This window comes from Polistes fuscatus, unplaced genomic scaffold, assembly GCF_010416935.1.
Source record: "Polistes fuscatus isolate 324 unplaced genomic scaffold, CU_Pfus_HIC Scaffold91, whole genome shotgun sequence".
Classification (NCBI taxonomy): domain Eukaryota; kingdom Metazoa; phylum Arthropoda; class Insecta; order Hymenoptera; family Vespidae; genus Polistes; species Polistes fuscatus.
In genome coordinates, this window is record NW_025113175.1 from 5419 (window position 1) to 29358 (window position 23940).

The 23940-nt window shown below is 30.8% G+C and overlaps 1 protein-coding gene and 1 pseudogene across 1 annotated transcript; both read left to right on the top strand.

The window, feature by feature from the left end:
* Nucleotides 1–7432: 7432 nt before the first annotated feature.
* On the top strand, nucleotides 7433–8878 carry LOC122525839 (fatty acid synthase-like). The gene is made up of 5 exons (XM_043648827.1): nucleotides 7433–7588; nucleotides 7820–7985; nucleotides 8070–8323; nucleotides 8404–8635; nucleotides 8808–8878. The coding sequence occupies exons 1-5, from the start codon at nucleotides 7433–7435 to the stop codon at nucleotides 8876–8878; spliced, it is 879 nt and encodes a 292-aa protein (XP_043504762.1).
* Nucleotides 8879–9649: 771 nt separating this feature from the next.
* LOC122525840 lies at nucleotides 9650–10883 on the top strand (annotated as a pseudogene).
* The last annotated feature ends 13057 nt before the right edge of the window (nucleotides 10884–23940 follow it).

Genomic DNA, 23940 nt, shown 5'->3' on the forward strand with positions numbered 1-23940 from the left:
AAACTTAAAAAAAAAAACTCCCCTACGAAGAATCGAACGTTAATAACCGGCACGAGAATCCAGGAAGATAAACTTACGTTAGCGTACCACTTGACGAGTATTCAATTTTTTTCGTACAATTCTTATAACTTAGAAGCTGAAAAAATATGCATTGTTGTTTTCATAGAACATACTAAAAATGAATTAAAATTATATATGTCTAGCCAAAAAACAAAAATTCTATGTTTTTAGAATATTCTTTCTTGTATATTTTGAGTTAATTATATGTGTAGATGTAAGATTCTTTCTTTTCAAATATGTATTCAATATGATAAACTAATAAATTTTGACGAAACTAAAAATCAGTATTTTAAAATTTATATAGGAATAATTAAATAGGAAAAATATTTAAATTGTAAATTTCGTTTTAAAGACAGTACGTATTCAATTTGATATACAAATAAATTTTTGTAAGGCAAAAAATTTATATTAATAAATTCTTATAAATTTTATTTATTATCATTATTAATTTTTTTTGAAGTTATACTTATTTTGGCGCGTTAGGGAAAATGTAATGGGGAGTGATTAGGTTTTGAGCGTCTGGAAAAACGACACCATGAAGTTTGTCGGTATTTACGACGCGCGGCAAAACGATTTTAAGTTTACGGCATGAAGTTGTCTCTCTTCTTCTTCCCCTTTTCTTCTCAAGCGGGTCACCCTTCCAAATACTAATCGTACTCAGCGCTGCTTTACTTAAATGATCGAGCGAGAACTAATGCTGTAACTGCGTTATGGCCGTTGACGCATAAAGTAATTCGATATATCTCCCTTATATTTAATGTGGACTGATTTTTATATTTTTATATTTTTGAAGTTATTCTTTTTATTCTTTCTTATATATAATATATCAATCGATTTAAAATATTATTCATTTCTTTTTTAAAGTTATTTAGTTAACTTAATAGAAAAAAATAATTAGTAGCTTATCTACTCATATTTTCAATCCTCCTCCTTTTTACCTGGTCACGCTATAAATATATATATATTTATATAAAAAATATAAATAACTTTAATAAATAAATGAGAATAAAAATATAAAAGTAAAAGAAAAATAATCTTCTTTCATTAAAAAATATTATCGATCATCAAGCAGAGAAGAGGAACATGTTTCTTTATCAACTATATTCTATGTAAAAATAAAATTAATAATAATAATACTAATAATTTAATAATAATAACATTAATTAATAAACTAGAAAAATTAAAAACTAACAAGGAAAATTAATAATGATAATAATAATAATAATATGTTATCATTGTGATATGTAATCTGTAATTAATTATAAAAATATGGAGAATTTAGCATGAAATAATGGATACGTATTGGGCAACATGAATTTATTTTAATGTTTCTAAGTTATACTTCTTTTTCAATACTAAATAACGAGCGTAGCCTGACGAGGATTTCCTTCAGAATTCGAGAGACACTCAACGTAATTACAATTTATGTACTATTTATAAAGATTATAGATTCTTAGCGTATATTCGAAATACGCGGCGCAATCATTTCGAAAATATTGAAAATAAGGAAATTTTCTTAACGTCCCTCCCAACTTTTTAAACCGTTGCTAAGCACTCCCTGCAGGGCCTATTAAACAAAGCACTCGTCCCATTCTTCCACTGGACGCCTAAGACGACACGTCTTAGATAAGCAGCAAAGAAATTACAAAGAAAGCGACGAACAAATCGATTTAAGCTAGAAGCGAAATAAGAAAAGTATAAGTATTCCTTATACTTATATAAACGAGGTGAACCTTTTTGTTGAATCCGTATACAGGCGAAGCGAGCAAGAGGTGAAATACGTTTTTAATTTTTTGTTTAAACTGCAACTTCTTATTATATTTAATTTATCAAACAGAGCTTTTATACTACTAGGCTTGTTGCCTGATGAGCTAATATAGTATTATACTATGCATTGATTTACCCAGTATTTTTCTTTTTTCTTATTTGTTGTTATATTTTAATATTTTTTTAATAATTGTATTTTATTTAAATTGTATTTAATATCTCTATTTTGTTAAAGTTTTTATTGAAGTTATATTTTATGTTATTTACAAATGTAGAGTATATATTGGCATTAGGGAAAATTGTAGTTATTTCATATTAAATACAATGAAGATGAAGAAGTAAATGTTGTGTGGCTTCAGTTTCCAGATTCACTAAAGATTTTCCAGAAAATCGTACAAAAAGTTGCAGGACACGTTGCGATTTAAATTAATAAAACAATAGTGCTGATCGGACGTAGATCTTCAACTATTCTCCTTAGCAACAATAAAAAAATTAAGATTAAGCGTTCACATTTATCTATAGTTTAAATTATATTATTTATTATTAATTATTGAAAATTTATTTATTTTTTTTTTATTATTTTTATTATTTTATTTTTGAAGTTATTATTAAACTATAATCTCTTGCAGCTTTTTATTGACCAGGATCAGTATACATTTAAATTTCTATTTTAGTTTTTAATATGCCTGAAACTAATGCAGAGAAATGTAGAGATTATCGTCTTCGTAGGAAAAGGAATAAGGAAAATAAGAAAAATAATAAGGAAAATAAGGAAAACATAATGCACGCTAATGCCAAACGTTGTAGGGTTCTTGGCTGCGAAGAAAAATTATTCAAAAAGGTTATGAATTGCCTGCGAATGAAATTTTATGTACTCCGTTAACTTCTAATTTACTTTGCGAACCATCGGCTAAGCCTGTGATTACCGGTAAAAATCTAAATAATTTAAATGTCCCAGAAAAAACAAATATTATTGCTAATTATTTATTTTTTTTGTTTGGTTTTTAAGTTTTAAAGTTATTTGAAGTTACTTACATTTATTTTATTTAACATTTATTTTACATTTATTTCTTCAAGAAATCCAATTGTCTGCGAATGGAACATTATGTACCCCATCGACTTGGAATTTATTAAAGACTTCTTAACCATTGGCTCAGCCTATGATTAACGGTACAAATTTATACAATTTAAAATTCACAGCAATAACTAATAGTACTGCTAATTATTATTTTTGAACTTATACTTTTTTCTGGTACGTTTGGGAATTTGGTCTTAATTTTTTACTTTTACTTCTTCAAGATGCATCGTTGTCTACTGCAAAAGATTACTATCACAACTATATTACTGTGCAAGCTGATGTGCATATGGAAAATTCTTCTTTGCCGTGTCATCATCGTATAACATCAAAAAAAATTACATTGACCAGTTAAGTGCGTTCGACGTGTATACACGTCCTGGCGGGATTTAGTATATGCGGCAACGAGCTTTCGAGTTCCCAACACCACTTAGAAATAATACCACATACATTTTAATTGGTAAAGTATTTTAACTAAAAAGCATATTGCTATTTTACTTACTATTGCATGTTACAATAGCAGGATAAATAGATTGATTGAAATTCATCTTTATTCTTAGATTAAAATCAGCAAATTGTTCCAATTGAACGCGTTACTGATGTCCAGCGAAACCAGGACATCAGCACGACGCCTCTCTGCGCACTCTAGTATATAGTTCTTCACTATCACATAAGCGCTTACCGTCGAACGACGAACACGGATTCGATGGTCTTGACCAAAGTCCTCTTAGCCTCCCGCAGTGCCTCAAGTTATAGGTCGATCCTTGGTTTTTTCCCACTGAACCTAGCTCTAAGATAGAGCCTTCAAGCCGCGGTAGCCATAGCCTTCAACATCGCGACATCGCGTGACCACCAATCTACCCTGAAATTCCTGTCCTGGGATTGTTTACCGCAATTAATCTTTTGATAAAATACCTAAAACTTTTTAGGCGTTTTGTTCGCGATTATGTAACTGTCTTCTAAATGTCTAACAGGATTCACCACCGCTTTTGTCAGGACCCGCACAATTTCAGCAAGCTGCCTCAGGTCCTACTCTTCGTCACACGTAGCTAGCGCTAGTCGCTGCTCAATGCACGACCTTGCCTGGCTTGCTGAAATCTTCCTAGCCGTGAAAGTTGTAGAAGTAGTGGTATTTAAGAGAGGAGGGTTTCTCGCTCTCTTTCATATCTTCTTTCTGAGAAGCGCAATCTCTTTTAAAAGGCTTTTATTCTTCCCTGCGATGCTTCTATTTTCAGCCCGAAGCTGGGCTATAGCCTCCGCACTCTTAGCGTCTCCGAAACCTCTAGCCCCAAGGTGCTCGTACAGGACTTTCATCACCTCGAAAACCTCGAAGTGATAACGCTTCATACGACCTGAGATCTCCCTTTTGAGTTTAGCCGATCGCCCTCTTTCGGACTCGGCAACCAGCGTATATTCCCTGGCCCGTTCGAGTAGCCTGCTTATTTCCATGCCCATGCATGAGTCTTCTCAAAGCCTTGTTTCTCCGGGCTCGTTAAGTCCACAACCTCTCTCTCTAAAGAATAGGTTGGGCCTCGCCCACTTAAATAACCTCCCCAAAATTGGTGAAGCCGAGCCGCAGAGCTTTACTCTCTCTGCGGCCCTGGCAACCCTTTGCCACTTCTTCAGGTGACGTTCTTCTCTTCCTGTCGCATTTGTTACATCGCAGGCCAGGTTGCCTACCTACGATCTATTGCCTGTAGCATTTACCAGAGCCGAGGCAAGGTCACTTACCCCAAGCTCATGACAGTTTCTTGCTGTCGACGATTGCACCTACCACCAATTAAAACCGTCGTGGCGTGGCTTTCCCTCTCGCGTTAACTCTAATCTGGAATGCATTTTTTAAATAATAAGAAAATGCTATTCTCCAAATTTTATTTTTCTTGGCACTTTCTATAGTGAATGCCATAACCTCAAAACCGTCACAATTGTCTGCAATTATTTCTTTTATAATAATAATAGTAAATAATAAAATATCCAGACGACAGCCTTGGTAAAATGCTCATAACGTTGGTCTAAATTTTGTACTTATGTTACCTAAGTGACTATACATGGACTGTCGCCAAACTTAATTAGTTTCCCTCTAATTTTTACCAGGTATGAGAGATTGACTCAATGAAATTTGGATTTTTGTAAATTACATGCAATTTGCTGACCACTCGCTCTCAGACTATTACAATTTTATGTAACAATAATTTTCTAACGAATTTCTATTGAATCATAATCACACAAGATAGTGTAATAAAAGAAGTAATAGAAACTGTTTGGGAATAAGCGTTCCCAATGGACGGCGACACCCGACAGTTGTCGCGCGATGAAGACACGCCTCGTTCCCTAGCGACTATTGAAGACTCGCCGTAACGCCGGCTTCTCCGGAAGCCATTGCAATCGAAGTTTTTTTACGCGTACAACGTGCACACCTGAAAGGAATCTCAGTTTGCTCATTGTCGATCTTATACCATTTGTTTGACCACTTAAGTGATTAATACAGTCTCTCAAAGCCTTACTCAGGAGATTATTACAATCCAGAACTTCTCTTAAGCTTTCTCACTTACGGTAACACGTGACAACTACCTGTTTTTAACGAAAATATTTAAAATTAAACCTGCCTATTGTAAAGTGCTCGGCGTCCATATCACTTTTCTTTTTATTTTCACAACAAAAATATATAACATATATAAATCCTACGAGAGAAACACGTGCGATTAAAAAATTTGTCTAACACTGTTTGCAGAATATAAGACTTAAACAATTTGAAATTAACGTCGTGAGTTCGGTTAAATTAATGTACGAATGAGTGAGATAGGAAAGGATAGATAAATCAATCAACACAATTTTACGCGATATAAAACACTTGCCTAGGCATAAAAACTCTCACGGAGTTGAGAGAAAAGCCAGGGCAAGCAAAGGCTTTATTCAAACAAATAGTACAATGTAAATAGTACTCTGTTGACAAGTTAAAGAAAGAATACAAGCACTAATTTCGTTGCGAAGGACCTCTTTTTTTCTTTACGCTAGAGATCTCTCTTACCTTTGTTTCCACCGCAACTATTCATGATACCCCACTATCTACTTAGACACGTTATCAGTCTTACAAAGGCGCGTCATCCTCGTCGCCAACAACCTCAACTTGCGTGTAGCCCGTACCGATGCAACTCTATCCTACACTGGTAGACCGGCAAGCACTGTAAAGAGAAACCACTACTCGCGGTAAAAAGAAATGTTTTGTCCGTGCATAACCCTTGAATCTTAGTAAATAGCACTGTTGTGTCCTTGCACAAGACCTTCAAACTTAGTAAAGAGCGCGGTTGTTTCCATGCACAACCGCTTCAAACTTGGTAAATAGCGCGGTTGTGACCATGCACTACCCTTTCAAACTTACACGTCGGTAGCTCGGAAGCCAACCACAAAGAACAACACAGCTCTCACTTATAAAAGGCCAATATGGCGTCACTTTCCTTTTCCAGAAACGAAAACTTACTCTCGCTATCCAGATCTGGTCTGTCGGGTGCGCCCTCGAGACCAAGGCTCCACGCACAAATCTCCCCTCCAACATATTGCAAGACGCATTCGCATGTACCTGTCATGCTAAGGCGGTCCTACATGTATCTCATAACTCAACTAAGGCAGTCGTGACCGATCCTATTTAGGGTGTAATTCTAACCAATTTAATATCTCAACGCCGTCGCTATATAACCTATTCGGCGCGCAATACAAATCGGTCAAATGCAATAATTTCACCGAACAAGCACAATAATTTAATATTTCAATAAGATAAGAAAAAATTGTATTTCATCTTGAATAATTAAAATTTATCGAAACGCTTATATAATAATGCAAAATAAAGTTATTTCAATCTTACCTGTAATCGAAAAACTTCTTGCTTTTCATTTATGTATCTCGTTTATGTAGTAATTATTTATTAACATAAACAAAGTCAAATAGTGGGAAGGGATAAAAACAAGATTTCTTTAAAAAGAAACTATGTTAATAATATCGATTAACTTCTTCTAATTTAAAAAACTATATAGATTGCGACTATGCAAAATAATAATATTACGCACGGAATAAATAAATAGATAACATACAGGTTTTTGTTTAATTTTGTCTACACGTGTTGAAAGTATCCTTGACAACTGGATAAAGTATGATCTCGATCTTGCTTAAATAGGTTCCCCGTCTGATGATTCTTTCCTAGTTTCTGTTAAATCACGAAAGATACAAGAAGTCGCTGCGAAGTGTTAACTTAATATCACTTCCTGGCTTACAAGATAGGACCCAGCCATATTTTAAAACTATTTTAGCTTGTTTTATAGTTTTGTATATGTTTATAATAACATGGTGTATATAAATAAAGTTAGTACTTCAACAGCAATAATAATAATGTAATTCTATGGTTTTAAATATATAATAAATAAATTTCGTGAGTATAACATGGCAAAAAATTTTTCAGGACCTAAAGCTTACCTTTTGATTAGAAACCTGAATATTTTCCTTGGTGATTTAAAAGGTACATTTTTATTTCACTGTATAATGTCTATATTTATGCAATCTCTATTGGAAGAATTTGTCTTACAATTAGATATAACTCATAACATAACGAAATTATTCGCAAACTATTTTTCGCCGTGGCTATTGTGGCTAGGCCCTAAATTAGTACTAATCTTCGATGATCCTGAAAGTATTGAGGTAAGATTTATCAAATTTACTGCACTTTATAAACGATTTTCCTGTATAAAATTTTCTTTTAATTCTCCTTTTTTTATATAAATTTTTTGTTTCTTTTTTATTTTTTATCAAAAATTTATTTAAAATTACATAAAATTTTTTTTATCCATTAAAAGTAAAAAACATTTTGTATTATTTTTTAGGGAAGCGATAGTGAAGCTAATACACTTTCATTTTTATTTTTAATTTTAGCCACGTTTTCAGATATTCAACGATAGTGGGATATTGGACGATAGTGCAGTGGTCATCTCTGGAATATCAGGAAAATTTCCAAAGAGTAACAATATCAATGATTTAAGGGAAAATCTAATAAATGGAGAAGATTGCGTATCTGCGGATCATACAAGATTTAAATTATGTAAGAATATTCTTAATTTGTTTTTACAGAAATAAAATGTAATAATGTGCGTTATTTTTGATTTATTAAATTATTATTTATTAGGTCATTCGTGCAAAGTATCATCGCGTTTAGGACTCATTTCTAATTTAACGAAATTCGATAACTTTTTTTTTGGAATTAGTGCAATTCAAGCAAAATTTATGGCGCCAGAAATAAAAATGGCATTGGAAGTTACGTTTGAAGCGATCATTGATGCTGGAATAAATCCTGTAGAGTTACGGAACAAGAAAACCAATGTTTACGGAATATTGAGTTTATATGAGTCAGATTGTTATGCAATAAAAGATAAAACTCAAGTAAGTAAATTGAATTATCTAATGGATTTCATTTAAAGGTAAAATCATTCTATGTGCAATTGTTTTTATTTTCATTATAGGAGAATGGATATAGTCTACTGGGATATTGTCGTGGTTTGCTAGCAAACCGGATATCGTTTTGTATGGGTCTAACTGGCTCAAGCTGCACTATCGATTCAACCAGCACATCAAGTTCATTAGCAATTCAAAAAGCGTACGATGCTATAAAAGCTGGAGATTGCGATTACGCGATTGTTAGTGGGGGAATCATAAGTTTACTTCCCCAAACATCTTACCAACTGTATGATTTAGGTAAAATAAGAGTATATTAGGTATAATTAATTCCAATTCTTGCCTGTAAAGAATAAAAGGCAGTTTTTTTTATATTTTTTTCTTTCAATGATAATTAAAATTCCTAGAACATCAAGATAAATATTTTCGTAATGTATAAATAATTTTCTGTTTTATGCATTCCATTATTTAGGTTTATTGTCAACAGACGGGGTAAGTAGATCTTTTGATAAGAAAGCGTCTGGATTCACGAGAAGCGACTAGATAGAACAATTTTCCTTCAAAGAGCCGAAAATGCAAAGCGAGTTTATGCCGAGGTCGTTAATCTTTCTGTTAAGTACACTAAAGCAATTCCAAGAAACAAGTGTCTATTTCCCACAGCCGAATCTCAGGCTCAAATAATGAAACAGAATTCAAACACTGCGGCCTAGAACCAAGCGACGTAACTTACATCGAGGCCGATGGTACAGCAATGAAATCGATGGATCTCGAAGAATTAAAGGCAATAGATCTTGTTTATGGTCAAGATCGAAGTCTTTCTAATCCTCTTTTAATAGGATATGTTAGGTCAAACATTGGTAACGCCCATAATAATAATGCAATAAATTCGATAATCAAGGTAAATTTACTGAAAATACAAAATTAAATATAAAACAACGCAAATTTGGTTTAATATTTTACATTTGTTTATTTTTTATTTCTAGGTACTAATTGCTATGGAGACTGAAGTTATACCTCCGAATCTTCATTATTCTGAGCCTCCAGAAGAGGCCCAATGCCTTCAGGATGGACGCGTAAAAGTAATTACAGAACCAACACCTTGGATGGGTTGTTACGCTGCAGTTAACACAGCCGCTTTAAACGGTTCCTTCTCTCACATTATCCTAAAATGTCATTCAAAAAAGAAGCAAAGGAGAAAACTTTCCCCATATAATATGCCACGACTTTTTTGTAGCTTCTTGTCAAACTCAGGAAATGATATCGTCGATCTTTGATATTGTAAGATATTTATTTTACGACGAACTGATTAGCAAAATGATCGTGAATAATTCTATTTGTGTTTAGTTAAATTCGAGAGGAGCTGATGAATTGCTCAATTAATTACTGATATTACTGAGAAACCATTTTCCAATTCTCTGTATTCTGGGTATACAGTAATTCCAGATTTTGAAGCAGCTGATTAAGAGGAATCGATAGAATGGTTCAAGCTAATTTGTCAGTTCAATCTCGAAGATCTGGTTCGTTTTTTCGGGGATGGGATCACAATGGACCGGAATGGGTACTACAAATTTTACATTTAAATAATTAAAAAAATGTTACATCTCTCTCTCTCTCTCCCTCTCTCTCTCTCTCGTATATATTAAATGTAAAATTCTCTTTTAGGTGAATCATTAATGAAAATACCAATCTTTGCCGAAGCAATAAAAAAATGTGATGTAGTTTTAAGACCTCGAGGTTACGATATTGTGCATATTATATGCGATAAAAATCCAACAATATACGATAATGTTATAAATTGCTTTCTGGGAATAGCAGCAATAAAAGTAATAATATTTCTAATGTTTCCCCTTTAGCAGTGTTTATTGTTTCATTTTTTAAAATTAATAATTTCGATAATTGTTACGTAGATTGGTCTGGTAGATACTCTATATGCTGTTGGTGTGAAACAGAATTACATGATCGGGCATTCTGTTGGTGAGCTGGGTTGTTCTTACGCAGATGGTTGCTTTACTGCTGAGGAAATGATTTTAAGCGCTCTTTCTCGTGGTTTGGCTTCAGTAGAAAGTGATTTGATACACGGAACGATGGCCGCAGTAGGTCTCGGTTACAAACAGTTACGACATTTCTGTCCTGAAAGACATTGATATTGCTTGTCATAATGGATCCGACAGTTCTACTATAAGTGGACCTACCGAGTCCATGAAAGCTTTTGTAAAAGAATTGCAGGTAATGCTTAGAATATATTTTGATAGACATTAAATATATTAAAATTTTGAAACTATACTTATTTTTTCTTTAGAGTAAAGGAATATTTGCTAAAACCGTGCCGACTAGTAATGTTGCTTTTCATAGTCGGTACATTTCTCCAGCTGGTCCAAAGTTGTTAAAATATTTAAATAAAGTCATCTCTCAACCAAAAAATCGCAGTAAACGTTGGCTATGCACGTCTATTTCGAAAAATGAGTGGCATTTAATGAAAGCTCACTTTTCTTCACCAGAATATCATACGAATAATCTCCTTCTCCTGTCTTACTCGAAGAATTATTAACAATGTTACCAAAAAACGCTATAACGATTGAAGTTTATCCCCATGGAATTTTACAGATTTATTTGTTGGAATTAATATTTTAATACCGTTTTTTTAAATTAAATAACCTAATACTTTTCATTTATTAGGCAATTCTAAGAAAATCATTGGACAGCGGTTGCATTAATTTATCATTAACAAAACGAGGCCATAAGGACAATGCACTTTTATTTTATCCACATTAGGAAATCTTTATAATCTTGGATTTCTAATTACGCCAAGAAAAACTCTATCCGAGAGTTCCTTATCCTGTTTCCAGAGAAACCCCATCTATTTCTCCTCTTGTTCGATGGGAACACAGCTCTGATTGGTAAGTACAAAATAGACTTTTTTCAAATGGATTCTATAAACTATTATTGTGTATGTTTGACAGGCACGTGGAAAGTGGTAAATTTTGGGAAACTCAACAAATAGAAGAACTGGTAGATTTGGAATCAGATAAATACAAGTTTTTACGAAATTTAAAATAAACGGCAATGTTATCATTTCTTTAGCTGTCTATTTAAAGTTGGTTGTGAATATGTACTCGAATTTAATAGTGAATAAGGCTAATAACTCTTTTATACTCGAGAACATTATTATAAACAATAAATTACTAGATGTACCTAGAAATTGCAAAATTCATTTAATTATTATGATATTTAAAGGAATAAACAGCAGTCCGGTAAATATAATATTTTAAAACAATTTTGAAATAATGTAAATTTTCAGGTTCAGGAAAATTTGAAGTAAAAACTAAAGAAGAAATTATGATAGCTTCTGGAACTATTCGCTTGACAGAAACACAGAAGGAAGATATTCCAGAAATTATTTTACTAAAAGAAGAAACGAAAATTTTAGACGAAGAAAATATTTACTCTAATCTACTTTTACATGGTTACCAGTATGAAGAATCTTACAATATTATTAGCGGACTTTCTACATCGTGTTCCAATGGAACGCTTAAATGGAGCAGAGACTGGAGGTTATTACTAGAAGGATTAGTTCAAGTCCATATTATTAGCAGTAGGAATAAAAATATGTTGGTACCGAGTAGGATACAGAAACTCGTCATCGACATGGAACAATTAACAGAAAAAATGAAAGAAAACTATGGTAAGAATTTGAAACTTAATATTAACTTACTCGTGATTAATAAGATACAATATAGACTAAAATACTCTTCAAATTCTTTACCACGTAAATAAAAACTGAATAAAATGTGTATAATCTTAAGAGAATTTTTTGACTAAAAATAAATAAATTTTAATTTTCTTTATTTACAATCAAAGAATAAAAAATTAAAATTATTATTATTTATTCAATTATGCTTTGATAATACATTATTTATGACTGTATCTTTAAAAATAATAATCTGCAGCAATTTTTTAACGTATAAGTACTAACATTTACAATTAGGAAATGTTACAATTATAATATGCTCGAACATCAAACTTGTTTTATTATTAAAAATCATTTTAATGATCACTTATTTAAATATCGTGATTATAAATTATTTGACAAAAAATAATGTATTGTATCATAGTTTAACAAACTATATGAACTATACTGATTTTTTTTCGTAGCTTTACCGATGAAGTTTGAAAAACGGGCAAACGTAATTGCTTGCCCCGGAATTGCTATGAGTGGAATCCAATTTAAAAAATAAAATTTAAAAACTGGAATTGGAAAATTGTCGCGGATGAACTTCGGTTTATCCAGAATATCAATAAAACAAAGATGGATATCGACGACGTATTAAACGCAGTACTAGGATTAATTTCCAAAAATATTAGCATCAACAGTGAAGAAAAGATATTGTTAACGAATGAGTCAAAAAAGAAAATGAGAATATTTTGGATTTTCTCGAGAATATCATAAAAAGGACGAGGACCAATTTCAATATAAATTAACTGCTAGAGAGTTGCTTTATAAGACAATTCATGAAAATTATATTTTAACGATTATAAATAACGCGCATTATACCGATGTAAGAAGATTTATTAGTACTCTCGGTAAAGAATCATTTTTATTGACAATCATTGAAACAAAAGAGGAAGATAATGCGATTTCTGTATTAACAAGTGTGGGATTAAACATCGTCCTGAAAATAAAAATTGCTCTCTGTCGTACAGCTCTTCTTTTACATAAAGAAAGAAATTTGGGAAAAACTGTTGTCGTTAATAACCACGAAAACTGTTTAGATCGGTTAAAAATCTGCTTACAAGACAAAAATATGACAATGTTATATTTGTGGTAAACACTATTATCGATAATGATATATTTGAGATACTTCGAGATATAAAAGGAGAACCTGCGTATAAAAAACTTCAAATTTTTGATCTACAAGATGCTAAGGCACCGAAATTCTCACTTCAAACTGAATTCTATGAATCACAAATAAAACTTAATCTTCGTGAAAATGTATTAGCCCCAAACGGGGTATGGGGCACATACAGATGGATGTTATTGCGAATAAAATCTACTTCTTCTATGCGTTGGCAAGCGAAAATTAATAAATCAGGATTATTAGTATGGATGGAAAAATTATCATTTATTAAAGAAAAACATAATAGGATGGTGAAGGTAAAATGTTCTGCATTTGACTTAGGTGCATACGAATATTGGTTAAAAAATGATGTCAGCCTAGAATCACAGATATCTATTACAGAATATTCAGGGACAGATGAGAAAGGTCCTAGAGTAATGGGACTACTTGATAATTTCACTATAAGTAATAAAATTTCAGCCGATCCAGATTTTACTTTGATTATTCCAGACACTTGGAGCTTCGAAGATGATTCAACAATTCCCCAAGCCTATTTGGCAGCTTTCTGCATTTTGCATTCGGATACTTGGAGGTTTAAACGAATTAAAACTGTATTAGTACATTATGGTGCTAGCGACGTAGGACAGGCTCTCATAAATTTATCCTTATCTTATAATTTTGATGTTTACACTACTTACGAAACGGAAGCAGAAAAACGAGTTATCGAGTCGATGCGACCACGTTTACCACAGTCTAATATTATGAAAGTTAAAGACTATAGAATTAATATTATGAATATTACGAAAGGCAAAGGTTTTGATTTTGTAGTTGCAAACAATTCCATCTTAGACGATATGGAAAGTTGTTTTGACATTGTTAAAAATATAAAACATTTGGTAATTATTTACAATTTTAAAGAGCCTAATTACAATCCATTACCACTATCTAATTTAATACGGTTCATAAATGTATATAGTTACTGTTTACAAGAACTTATCAAGTTATTACAAAAAAAAGCATCAGCGGAATTGATGATAAAAGCTCTACAGGCGGGTACAATAAAACCAATTATATCACGAAGAATTATGATTCAGGGTGCAACAGAAGAAAGAAAAATTGAGGCTTGTGAACGTTACGGAAAAGTAATTAAATATATATAAAGTTTATGAAATATTACGTTCGATTTGTTGACAATTATGATAAGAATGTATTTTTTTACAGGTTTTGGTCAACTTGCAAGAAGAAAAAATATTCTCTAATTTCATTCCGCAACTTTCCTTTCATAGCGATAAATGCTACCTTATTATCGACGGTCTTAATATCTTTGGTAAAGTACTGATCGAATGGATGATCGAACAAGGAGTTAGAAAATTAATCATTGTTTCTAATATGTCAATAGAAGGTCACGAAAACTCGGTCCTTAAATGGCAAGAAAATGGCGAAACAATCATTGTCCGACATGAAGTGAACTTAAGCAAAGCCGCAAGCTATGACAAATTACTGCAAGAAGCTTTGACAATAGGTGTACTCGATTGTATATTCGATTTATTGAGAACGAAAATAAATTTGTCAAGTTCTTCGTCAAAGTATTTCAAAGTTACTGAATTACTCGATAAACATAGCAGAAAGCTATGTCCATCACATGTGAAATTCTTTATTTTCTCTTCGCTCAACTTGGACGAAGATAGCTTAAGAGACTATAATATAGAAAAATTATGCACAAAAAGAAAAGAATCTTTTCTTCATGGATTATTTATTTTATTGCCTTATTTTGTAGAAAATACACTAACTGAGACTAAACTCAAAAATGTATATTACACAAAAATGTCATTGTTATTAAAACGACTAAATGCTATACTGTGCTCAGACTCTTTACTAATCGCTGTTCGCCATATAATAGCAGATAATTCCGTAAATGGCAAAGAGAAAAATATTCTCGCTGAGGAAACCGACAAGGAGGTAATTTCTAAATTATTTTTATTTCATTAATCTCATTATCAAATTTTTATTCTGATTAGCTTACGATAGTATTAATATTATAATAACTATAATTAATACTATTACTATTATTATTATTATTTTTATTATGCGTAAGTTTTATATGTCATTAATCATGATTGTGTTTAAAATTATTTAGCAACGCATTGATGAAGGAGATCAACAAGAAGAGAAAATACGCCAGTTCGAAAAATATCTTTATAATTACGAATAAAAAATTACTTAAAATTTTATAGGAATTTTGTAAGTTGCGTTAAGTATATCTTTCCTACGTTTAATCAGTCTCTTCCTTGTTTGTTATTTATATATATTTTGAAATTTATTTTGTAGAAGGATACTAAAAGGATTTACTTACTGTTAAATGAACGATATAGGAGTACTTTCAAGATTAACGAAAAAAATTAATTTGTTTTTCGACGTTCATTGCTCTTTTTGCCCCTTTCTTGACTTAAATTGTTCACTTTTTTCACGAAATACATTTTCCACTGACTTATACGTATATACTTACAACAATGTTTAAATCCAAACAGATTATTAGAGATTAATTACTCTCGAAATGCAGAAGAGAAAATTCAGTCACGCAACATAATACTATGAAAGATGCCTCTAAACATTATATCTACAATTATTGATCAGTTTGATTATTTTCATACTTTTACATTCTTACTTTCAAGGTCGTTTTTTTTTATTTGCTACGCTCAATATTCTATTCATCAAATAAGAAAGGTTTATTATTAAAACTAAATGACTAGATCAAAAACATCTTCCAGACCTGCTTAACACTCTCGCCTAAGAGTATAAAAATAGTTAACATAACCTAAACATCCTCGAAATCATGTTTTTCCTATTTCTTTCTAAAAATATAAATTGTTAAACAAAGGATCAGTTCTCTCATAAACAAATGCAGACTCTAAAAATTCTTAGACTTAATTTTCATCTTAACTAAACTTTCGAAAAATGTTTTCAACCTCTTTTTTTAATTTTGAAACAAACGAGCATTGTATACGTAATGTATCAGTTTAGAGAAAAATATAGTTTACATACTCTAAAAACTTATTCATTATTATATAAAAAAGTAACTGGTCTAGGAAAAAGAAGTTAGAATAAGTCTAGAAGAAAGATCAAGAAACGAAGCGAGTAACTTTTAATTTTCTGTTGAATTCTGTACTTCAGTTTTTGTCTTATGTTTGTTAATAAAATAGTTAATACGTAAATATGCTGCAATTTGTATAATTAATAAAGACGTCATAAAGATTGATCGTTACCGGGAAAAAATAAATTGGAAAATAAATAATCAAAGAATGTATATTATAATAAAATTAGTTATTACCTGTGACTAGTATTGTTTTCATATTCTAATAAATTTTCTACTTTAAATACCCTTTTACCATCCTAGTTTTCCCTATTTTAAGTCCTATACCTCACTAACATATAATTATTTATTTCACTTAATTGTGAAGGCATAAGAGTCTGAACAAAAACTAATCTCGTACTATTTATTACGCAACAGAAAGTAACAATACTTTTTGAAGTTATACTTTTTTCGACGCGTTTAGAAAAAATTAATAAAGAGAGGTATTTATTATTATTTATTATTTTTTTAAAGCTAACTGAGTTATACAGATTAATATAATTATGTTTTATTTTCTTCTCTAAGATAGTCACCAATTAAAGTTAAAAAACTAATATGTGTACTTATGTACGCACGTAAGAAATTATACTTCATTGGCGTACAAAAACGAATATAACCTATATAACCTTAAAAATAACTTCAAAAAAAATTAACAAAAAAAATAACCTAAAAAAAATAATGATAATAATAATAATTATTATTATTATAATCATTATTAATTTTCCTTGTTACTTTTGAATTTTCCTTGTCTATTTTTAAATAATGTTATGACCATTATATTATTATTATTATTATAAATTTTCTTTTTACATAGAATATATTGATATAGAAACCTCTTTCTCCACCCCCCTAATTCTTTGATGATCGATAATATTCGCTAATTTAGGCCGATTATTTTTCTTTTATTGTCAAATTTTTGTCAATTTTTTTCTTTATATAATTTTATAAATATATATACAGCGTGACTTGGTAAAAAGGGAAGGATTGTAAGTGTGAGAAGATAAGCAACTAATTATTATTATTTAATTAATTAACAAAAAAAAAGGAAGGAAACATATTTTTAATCGATCGATATATATACATAAGAAAGAATAAAAAAATATCAAAATATAGATATCAGTCCGCATGACTGACAGAGTGGAAACTAGTGCTATCACAGTGCCGTAGCCGTTTCCGTATGAAGTAATTCGATTTATCTCCCTTACAATTAATGTGGACTCCTATCTATATTTTGATATTTTTACATTCTTTATTATATATATATATATATATATATATATATATATATATATATATATGTATATCGATAGATTAAAAATACGTTTTCTTTTTTTTTTTGTAAAATATATAAATAATAATAATTAGTAGCTTATCTTCTCATACTTCCAATCCTCCCCCATTTAACCTGGTCACGCTATACATATATTTATAAAAATAAGTAAATAAATAAATTAATAAAAATATAATAATAAATGAAAAATAATCTGCTTACATTAGCGAATATTATCGATCATAAAGCAGGGAGAGGGGAACAGGTTTCTTTATCAACTATTTTCTAGGTAAAAATAATAATAATAATATTAATAATAATAATATAATAATAATAACATTATTTAAAAAATAAACAAGTAAAATTAGAAAGTCTTCTTCTTCTTCTTTCTTTAGTTTAGGCAAATTGCCTGTTTCGTAAAAGACGTTTTTCTGCCTATTGCACTGTTAAATTGTCGCACCATCGTTTTCGTGGGCGTCCCGTGCTTCTGCGGCCTACAGGTGACTTATCCCGTGCAATTCTGACAATTCTTCCGTTGTCCATTCTGTTAATATGTTCGTTCCATTCTTTTTTCTTTTTAGTATCCATTCGTTGATGTTTTCCACTTTGCATGTTCTTCTTATATCTTCACTCCTCTCTCGATCCAGTAGTGTTTTCCCAGCTATTCTGCGAAGAATTCTCATTTCGGTTGTCTCTAGTAACTGTTTCGTTTTCGCCGTGTCTGGTCGAGTTTCTGCGGTATGTGACATAATAGGTCTTACCATTGCCTTGTAGATTCTTGCTTTGGTCTCTATGTCAATGTTTTTGTTTCGCCATATTGTGTCATTCAAACAACCCGCTATTCTGGATGCCTTCATTGTCTGTTCTCTTACCTCTGCTTCAACATCACCATATCCTGAGATTTCTATTCCTAGGTACTTAAATCTCATTTCCTGCTGAATAACCTTCCTTCAATTTCCAGTTTGCATCTTAACGGCGTCTTTGATGTTGTCATGCATTTAGTTTTCTGGGCCGATATTTTCATGTTGAATGATTTGGCTATGCAATTAAATCGGTGTAGTAGACGTTGTAGATCATCCTCATTTTCGGCCACTAATACAGCGTCATCAGCATAGCATAGGATGGTTATTTCTTCGCTGCCCATTTTATATCCTTTTAGCAATCTTACGTTTCTTATTATTTCGTCCATAATGATGTTAAAAAGCAGGGGACTTAAGGAATCCCCTTGTCGGATACCGCGACCTGCATCAATCGGTTCAGTCAAGGCGCAATTTATCTTTGCTTGGATCTTATTGTTTCTATAGATGTCCTCTATGGTCTTGATAAGATTGTTCGGAATTTGCCGGTTATAGAGGAGGTGTATAACATCCTTTAACTGCACTCGGTCGAATGCCTTTTCCAAATCAATGAAACACATATATGCTGGTCTGTTGTATTCAATTGATTTTTCTGTTATCTGTCTTATGATGAAAACCGCGTCTGTGCATGATCTACCTGATCTGAATCCCTGCTGTTCGTCTTCTAGATTCGTTAAGCTGTTAATTTTATTCGTTATGACTTTTGTTGTTAGTTTCAATGAAGTATTTAAAAGATTTATTCCCCTGTAATTTGTAGGTAGTTTTTTGTCTCCTTTTTTAAACATAACTATAGTTGTGCTGATTCGCCATTCATCAGGTATTTTATGTTGGCATAGTATTTTTTGGATTAGGAATGTTAACTGTTGTGTGAGACGTTGGCCACCATATTTTAGTAATTCGTTTGGGATGCCATCTTGCCCTGAGCTCTTCCTATTCTTTAGTTTTCGAATAGCTGTTTCTACATCACTGGACTCAATTTGTATGTCGTTTTTAGTTACTATTTCTGGCGTATTTAGTTCCACTTGAGGTTCTTCTGATTTATAGAGTTCTGTTAAGTAACTAATCCAGGTTTCTCTTGTGATCTGATTTGTTTCGATCATTTCGTTGACCTCCTTTCTTTGATTTCTAATAAATCGCCAGATTTGTTTTTGTAGTCCATAGAAGTCACTCTCCATTCTCTTCGAAAAAATCTCCCAATGATGTTGTTTTGTTTGCCTTACTAATGTCGCTGCTTGATTCCGGATTCGTCTATACATTTCGTATGATTCAGGTGTTCGTAATGTCCTATAGTTAAGGTATGCCATTTTCTTTTTTTTGCATATTTCCTTAATCTCTGGGCGGAACCAAGGAGTCTTGATCATTCTAGCCCGGTTTTTTACAGTTCGTGTTCCCAGGGCTTCGTATGCAGCTTCTAAATGTTGGTTCTTAGTTTCTTCCAGGCTATGTTTATGTTATCTTCTTCTTTTATTGGGTCTTTTTCGATTTTTTCTTTCAACCTGTTCTCGTATAGTTGTTTGGTTGGTAAGTTCCATAGTGACTCGATGTTTATTTTCGATTCTTGAGTTGCTCGTGCAAGATTCCTTTGGGTTTAAACTTCATTCTTATTTTTGCTAATAGCAGGCTATGATCGCTTCCTACATTCGCGGAGTTTAATGTCCTAACATCTAGTATTTGGTTTGGTTGGACGTATCTGTTAGTAACAATGTAATCAATTGTAGACCTGAACCTCTGGTGTTGCTATATGTGAATTTGTGTGCTCTTTGTGGTTATAAAATGTATTGTTAATCCTTAGCTCGTTAAATGTGCACAATTGTGTCATAAGTTCTCCATTATCATTTAACACATTTTCGTTGAACCTTTGTTTAATTCCAGGTATTATTTCGTTTCCGATGCGGGCGTTAAAATCTCCAAGGATTATTATTTGTTGATTACTTGGTAATGATCCGACTAAGTTTTGTAGTTGGTCGTAGAAGGCTTCTCTTTCTTCCTTCGATTTGTTATCTTCGGGTGCATTTCGGGTGCAAAATTAGAAAGTAACAGGGAAAATTAATAATGATAATAATAATAATAATTATTATTATTTTTTTATTTTAAGTACTTTTTTTGAAGGTATTTTGAGGTTATTCAGTTTATATTCGTCTCGGTACGCCAGAGAATTACAAATTCTTACGTGCTTTCATAAGTACACACACTGGTTTTTATTTTTATGTCTTTAAAATGAAAATTGATTCATTTTATTTTCTTATAAAAAAACGCCTTCCAAAAAAGATATAACAATCGACTTAAGTTACAAGAATACAACCTTAAAAAATTTAATCATTCATTAAAAATTTTTAATAAATATTATTAATAGAGTTATATTAGATGGAAATATGATTCTTTTTTTGTCGGCTTTACAGATTTATTAGTTGTAGTAAAAATTTTCCCACCTAGCAACTATTTCATAGTCCTGGATTCAAAAAAACAAAATAGGTCGAATCGTTTCTCTATACATCGTTTAAAAACTATATTTTTCTAGAAAAAAAAATTTGATTTCAAACGACATCGCTAGCTTATTTATAACATATTTTCAAAAGAAATGTACAATAACAATGCATCATATATTGAAACATTTAAAGTGCTAAATAAATATTTCTAATAAATGTATTTCCGCAATTTAAAAGAAAAACATATTTAATAAATATATTTATAGTTACCTAATGTACTTTGGCAAAATAATTTTATCCTGTTCATTTTTGAATTTTCTATAAACTGACTGTTATTTTTACTCTTAAAAAATCTCATAAATTTTCTAAACAGTACTACTGCATCATTGCTCTATACATTCTAATTGAATGCTTGTTAATTGTACTTTAGATTGCAATACTTAAAACTGGAGATTTGTTTTCTAGGTTTAACTATTTGATTAAACTAATGATTTTTTAAATTTTAATAGAGGTTATAATTAAAACTTTTTATTTGTATTATTTGCGATTTATTTCTCTTCAATATATAATAAAATGTTTTAATTCCCAAGTAGAATATTCACAAATTTTGGTCATCCATTATAAATGTTCAATAAGTATTATAAAAAGAGTTATATTAAAGGGGAATATATTCCCTTTTACGTCGGTATTACGGATTTATAGGATCTTGAAAAAATTTTTCCACCTTGTCACTGTTCCAAGTTCCATGATTAGAAAGATCAAAAAAGGTCGAATGATTTCCTTATACATTGCATGCAAATTTAATTTGTATAGACAAAAACATTATTAATTCACACGTCATCGCTAGCTTATTTATAAATATTTCAAAAGAAATGTACAATAACAATGCATCATATATTGAAACATTTAAAGTGCTAAATAAATATTTCCAATAAATGTATTTCCGCAATTTAAAAGAAAAACATATTTAATGAATATATTTATAGTTACCTAATGTACTTTGGCAAAATAATTTTATCTTGTTCATTTTTTAAATTTTCTTAAACTGACTGTTATTGTTACTCTTAAAAAATCTCATAAATTTTCTAAACAGTACTACTGCATCATTGTTCTATACATTCTAATTGAATGCTTGTTAATTGTACTTTAGAGTGCAATACTTAAAACTGGAGATTTGTTTTCTAGGTTTAACTATTTGATTAAACTAATGATTTTGTTAAATTTTAATAGAGGTTATAATTAAAACTTTTTATTTGTATTATTTGCGATTTATTTCTCTTCAATATATAAAATGTTTTAATTCCCAAGTAGAATATTCACAAATTTTGGTCATCTATTATAAATGTTCAATGAGTATTATAAAAAGAGTTATATTAAAGGGGAATATATTCCCTTTTACGTCGGTATTACGGATTTATAGGATCTTGAAAAAATTTTTCCACCTTGTCACTGTTCCAAGTTCCATGATTAGAAAGATCAAAAAAGGTCGAATGATTTCCTTATACATTGCATGCAAATTTAATTTGTCTAGACAAAAACATTATTAATTCACACGTCATCGCTAGCTTATTTATAAATATATTCAAAAGAAATGTACAATAACAATGCATCATATATTGAAACATTTAAAGTGCTAAATAAATATTCCAATAAATGTATTTCCGCAATTTAAAAGAAAAACATATTTAATGAATATATTTATAGTTACCTAATGTACTTTGGAAAATAATTTTATCTTGTTCATTTTTTAAATTTTCTCTAAACTGACTGTTATTGTTACTCTTAAAAAATCTCATAAATTTTCTAAATAGTACTACTGCATCATTGTTCTATACATTCTAATTGAATGCTTGTTAATTGTACTTTAGAGTGCAATACTTAAAACTGGAGATTTGTTTTCTAGGTTTAACTATTTGATTAAACTAATGATTTTGTTCAATTTTAATAGAGGTTATAATTAAAACTTTTTATTTGTATTATTTGCGATTTATTTCTCTTCAATATATAATAAATGTTTTAATTCCCAAGTAGAATATTACAAATTTGGTCATCCATTATAAATGTTCAATGAGTATTATAAAAAGAGTTATATTAAAGGGGAATATATTCCCTTTTACGTCGGTATTACGGATTTATAGGATCTTGAAAAAATTTTTCCACCTTGTCATGTTCCAAGTTCCATGATTAGAAAGATCAAAAAGGTCGAATGATTTCCTTATACATTGCATGCAAATTTATTTGTATAGACAAAAACAATTATAATTCACACGTCATCGTCAGTCTATTTATTACATATTTTTTTGTAAAAGGTACAATAACAATGCATCCTATGCAAAAGCATTTAAATTTAAAGCAAATTTTATACGTAACCATTTTAATTACACTCATCCGTAAGGATATATAAGTAGCAGCAACACTGAATAGTTTTATTGGACAAACGAATGTTTAGCTAATAGTTTTGCTCGTATAGGTACATTTAGCAAATATGAAACTTGAAGGTTTAGAAGAAAATTCTGTGGTTATTTCTGGAATATCAGGAAAATTTCCAAAGAGTGAAAATATCAATGATTTAAGGGAAAATCTATTAAATGGAGAAGATTGCGTATCTGAGACTTGTGAAAGATGGAAATTCGGTAAAAATATATTCAATTATATTTCGTACAGAAATAAAATGTAATAATGTGCGTTATTTTTGATTGATTATATTATTATTTTTTAGGTTTTTCGTCTAAAGTACCATTGCGTTTAGGAAAAGTTTCTAATTTATCTAAATTCGATAACTATTTTTTTGGAATTAATGCAATACAGGCACAAGTAATAGCACCAGAAATGAGAATGGCAATGGAAGTTACGTATGAAGCTGTAATTGATGCTGGAATTAATCCTTTAGAGCTACGGAACAAAAAACCAATGTTTACGGGATATTAAGTTTATTTGAGGGAGATAGTTATCTCGTGGACAGAATAAGTCAGGTAAGTTAACAGATTAATCTAATAGCTTCCATGTAAAGGTAAAATCATTCGATGTGCAAATATTTCAATTTTTATTTTAGTCATATGGATATAGTCTACTTGGGTCTAGCCGTGG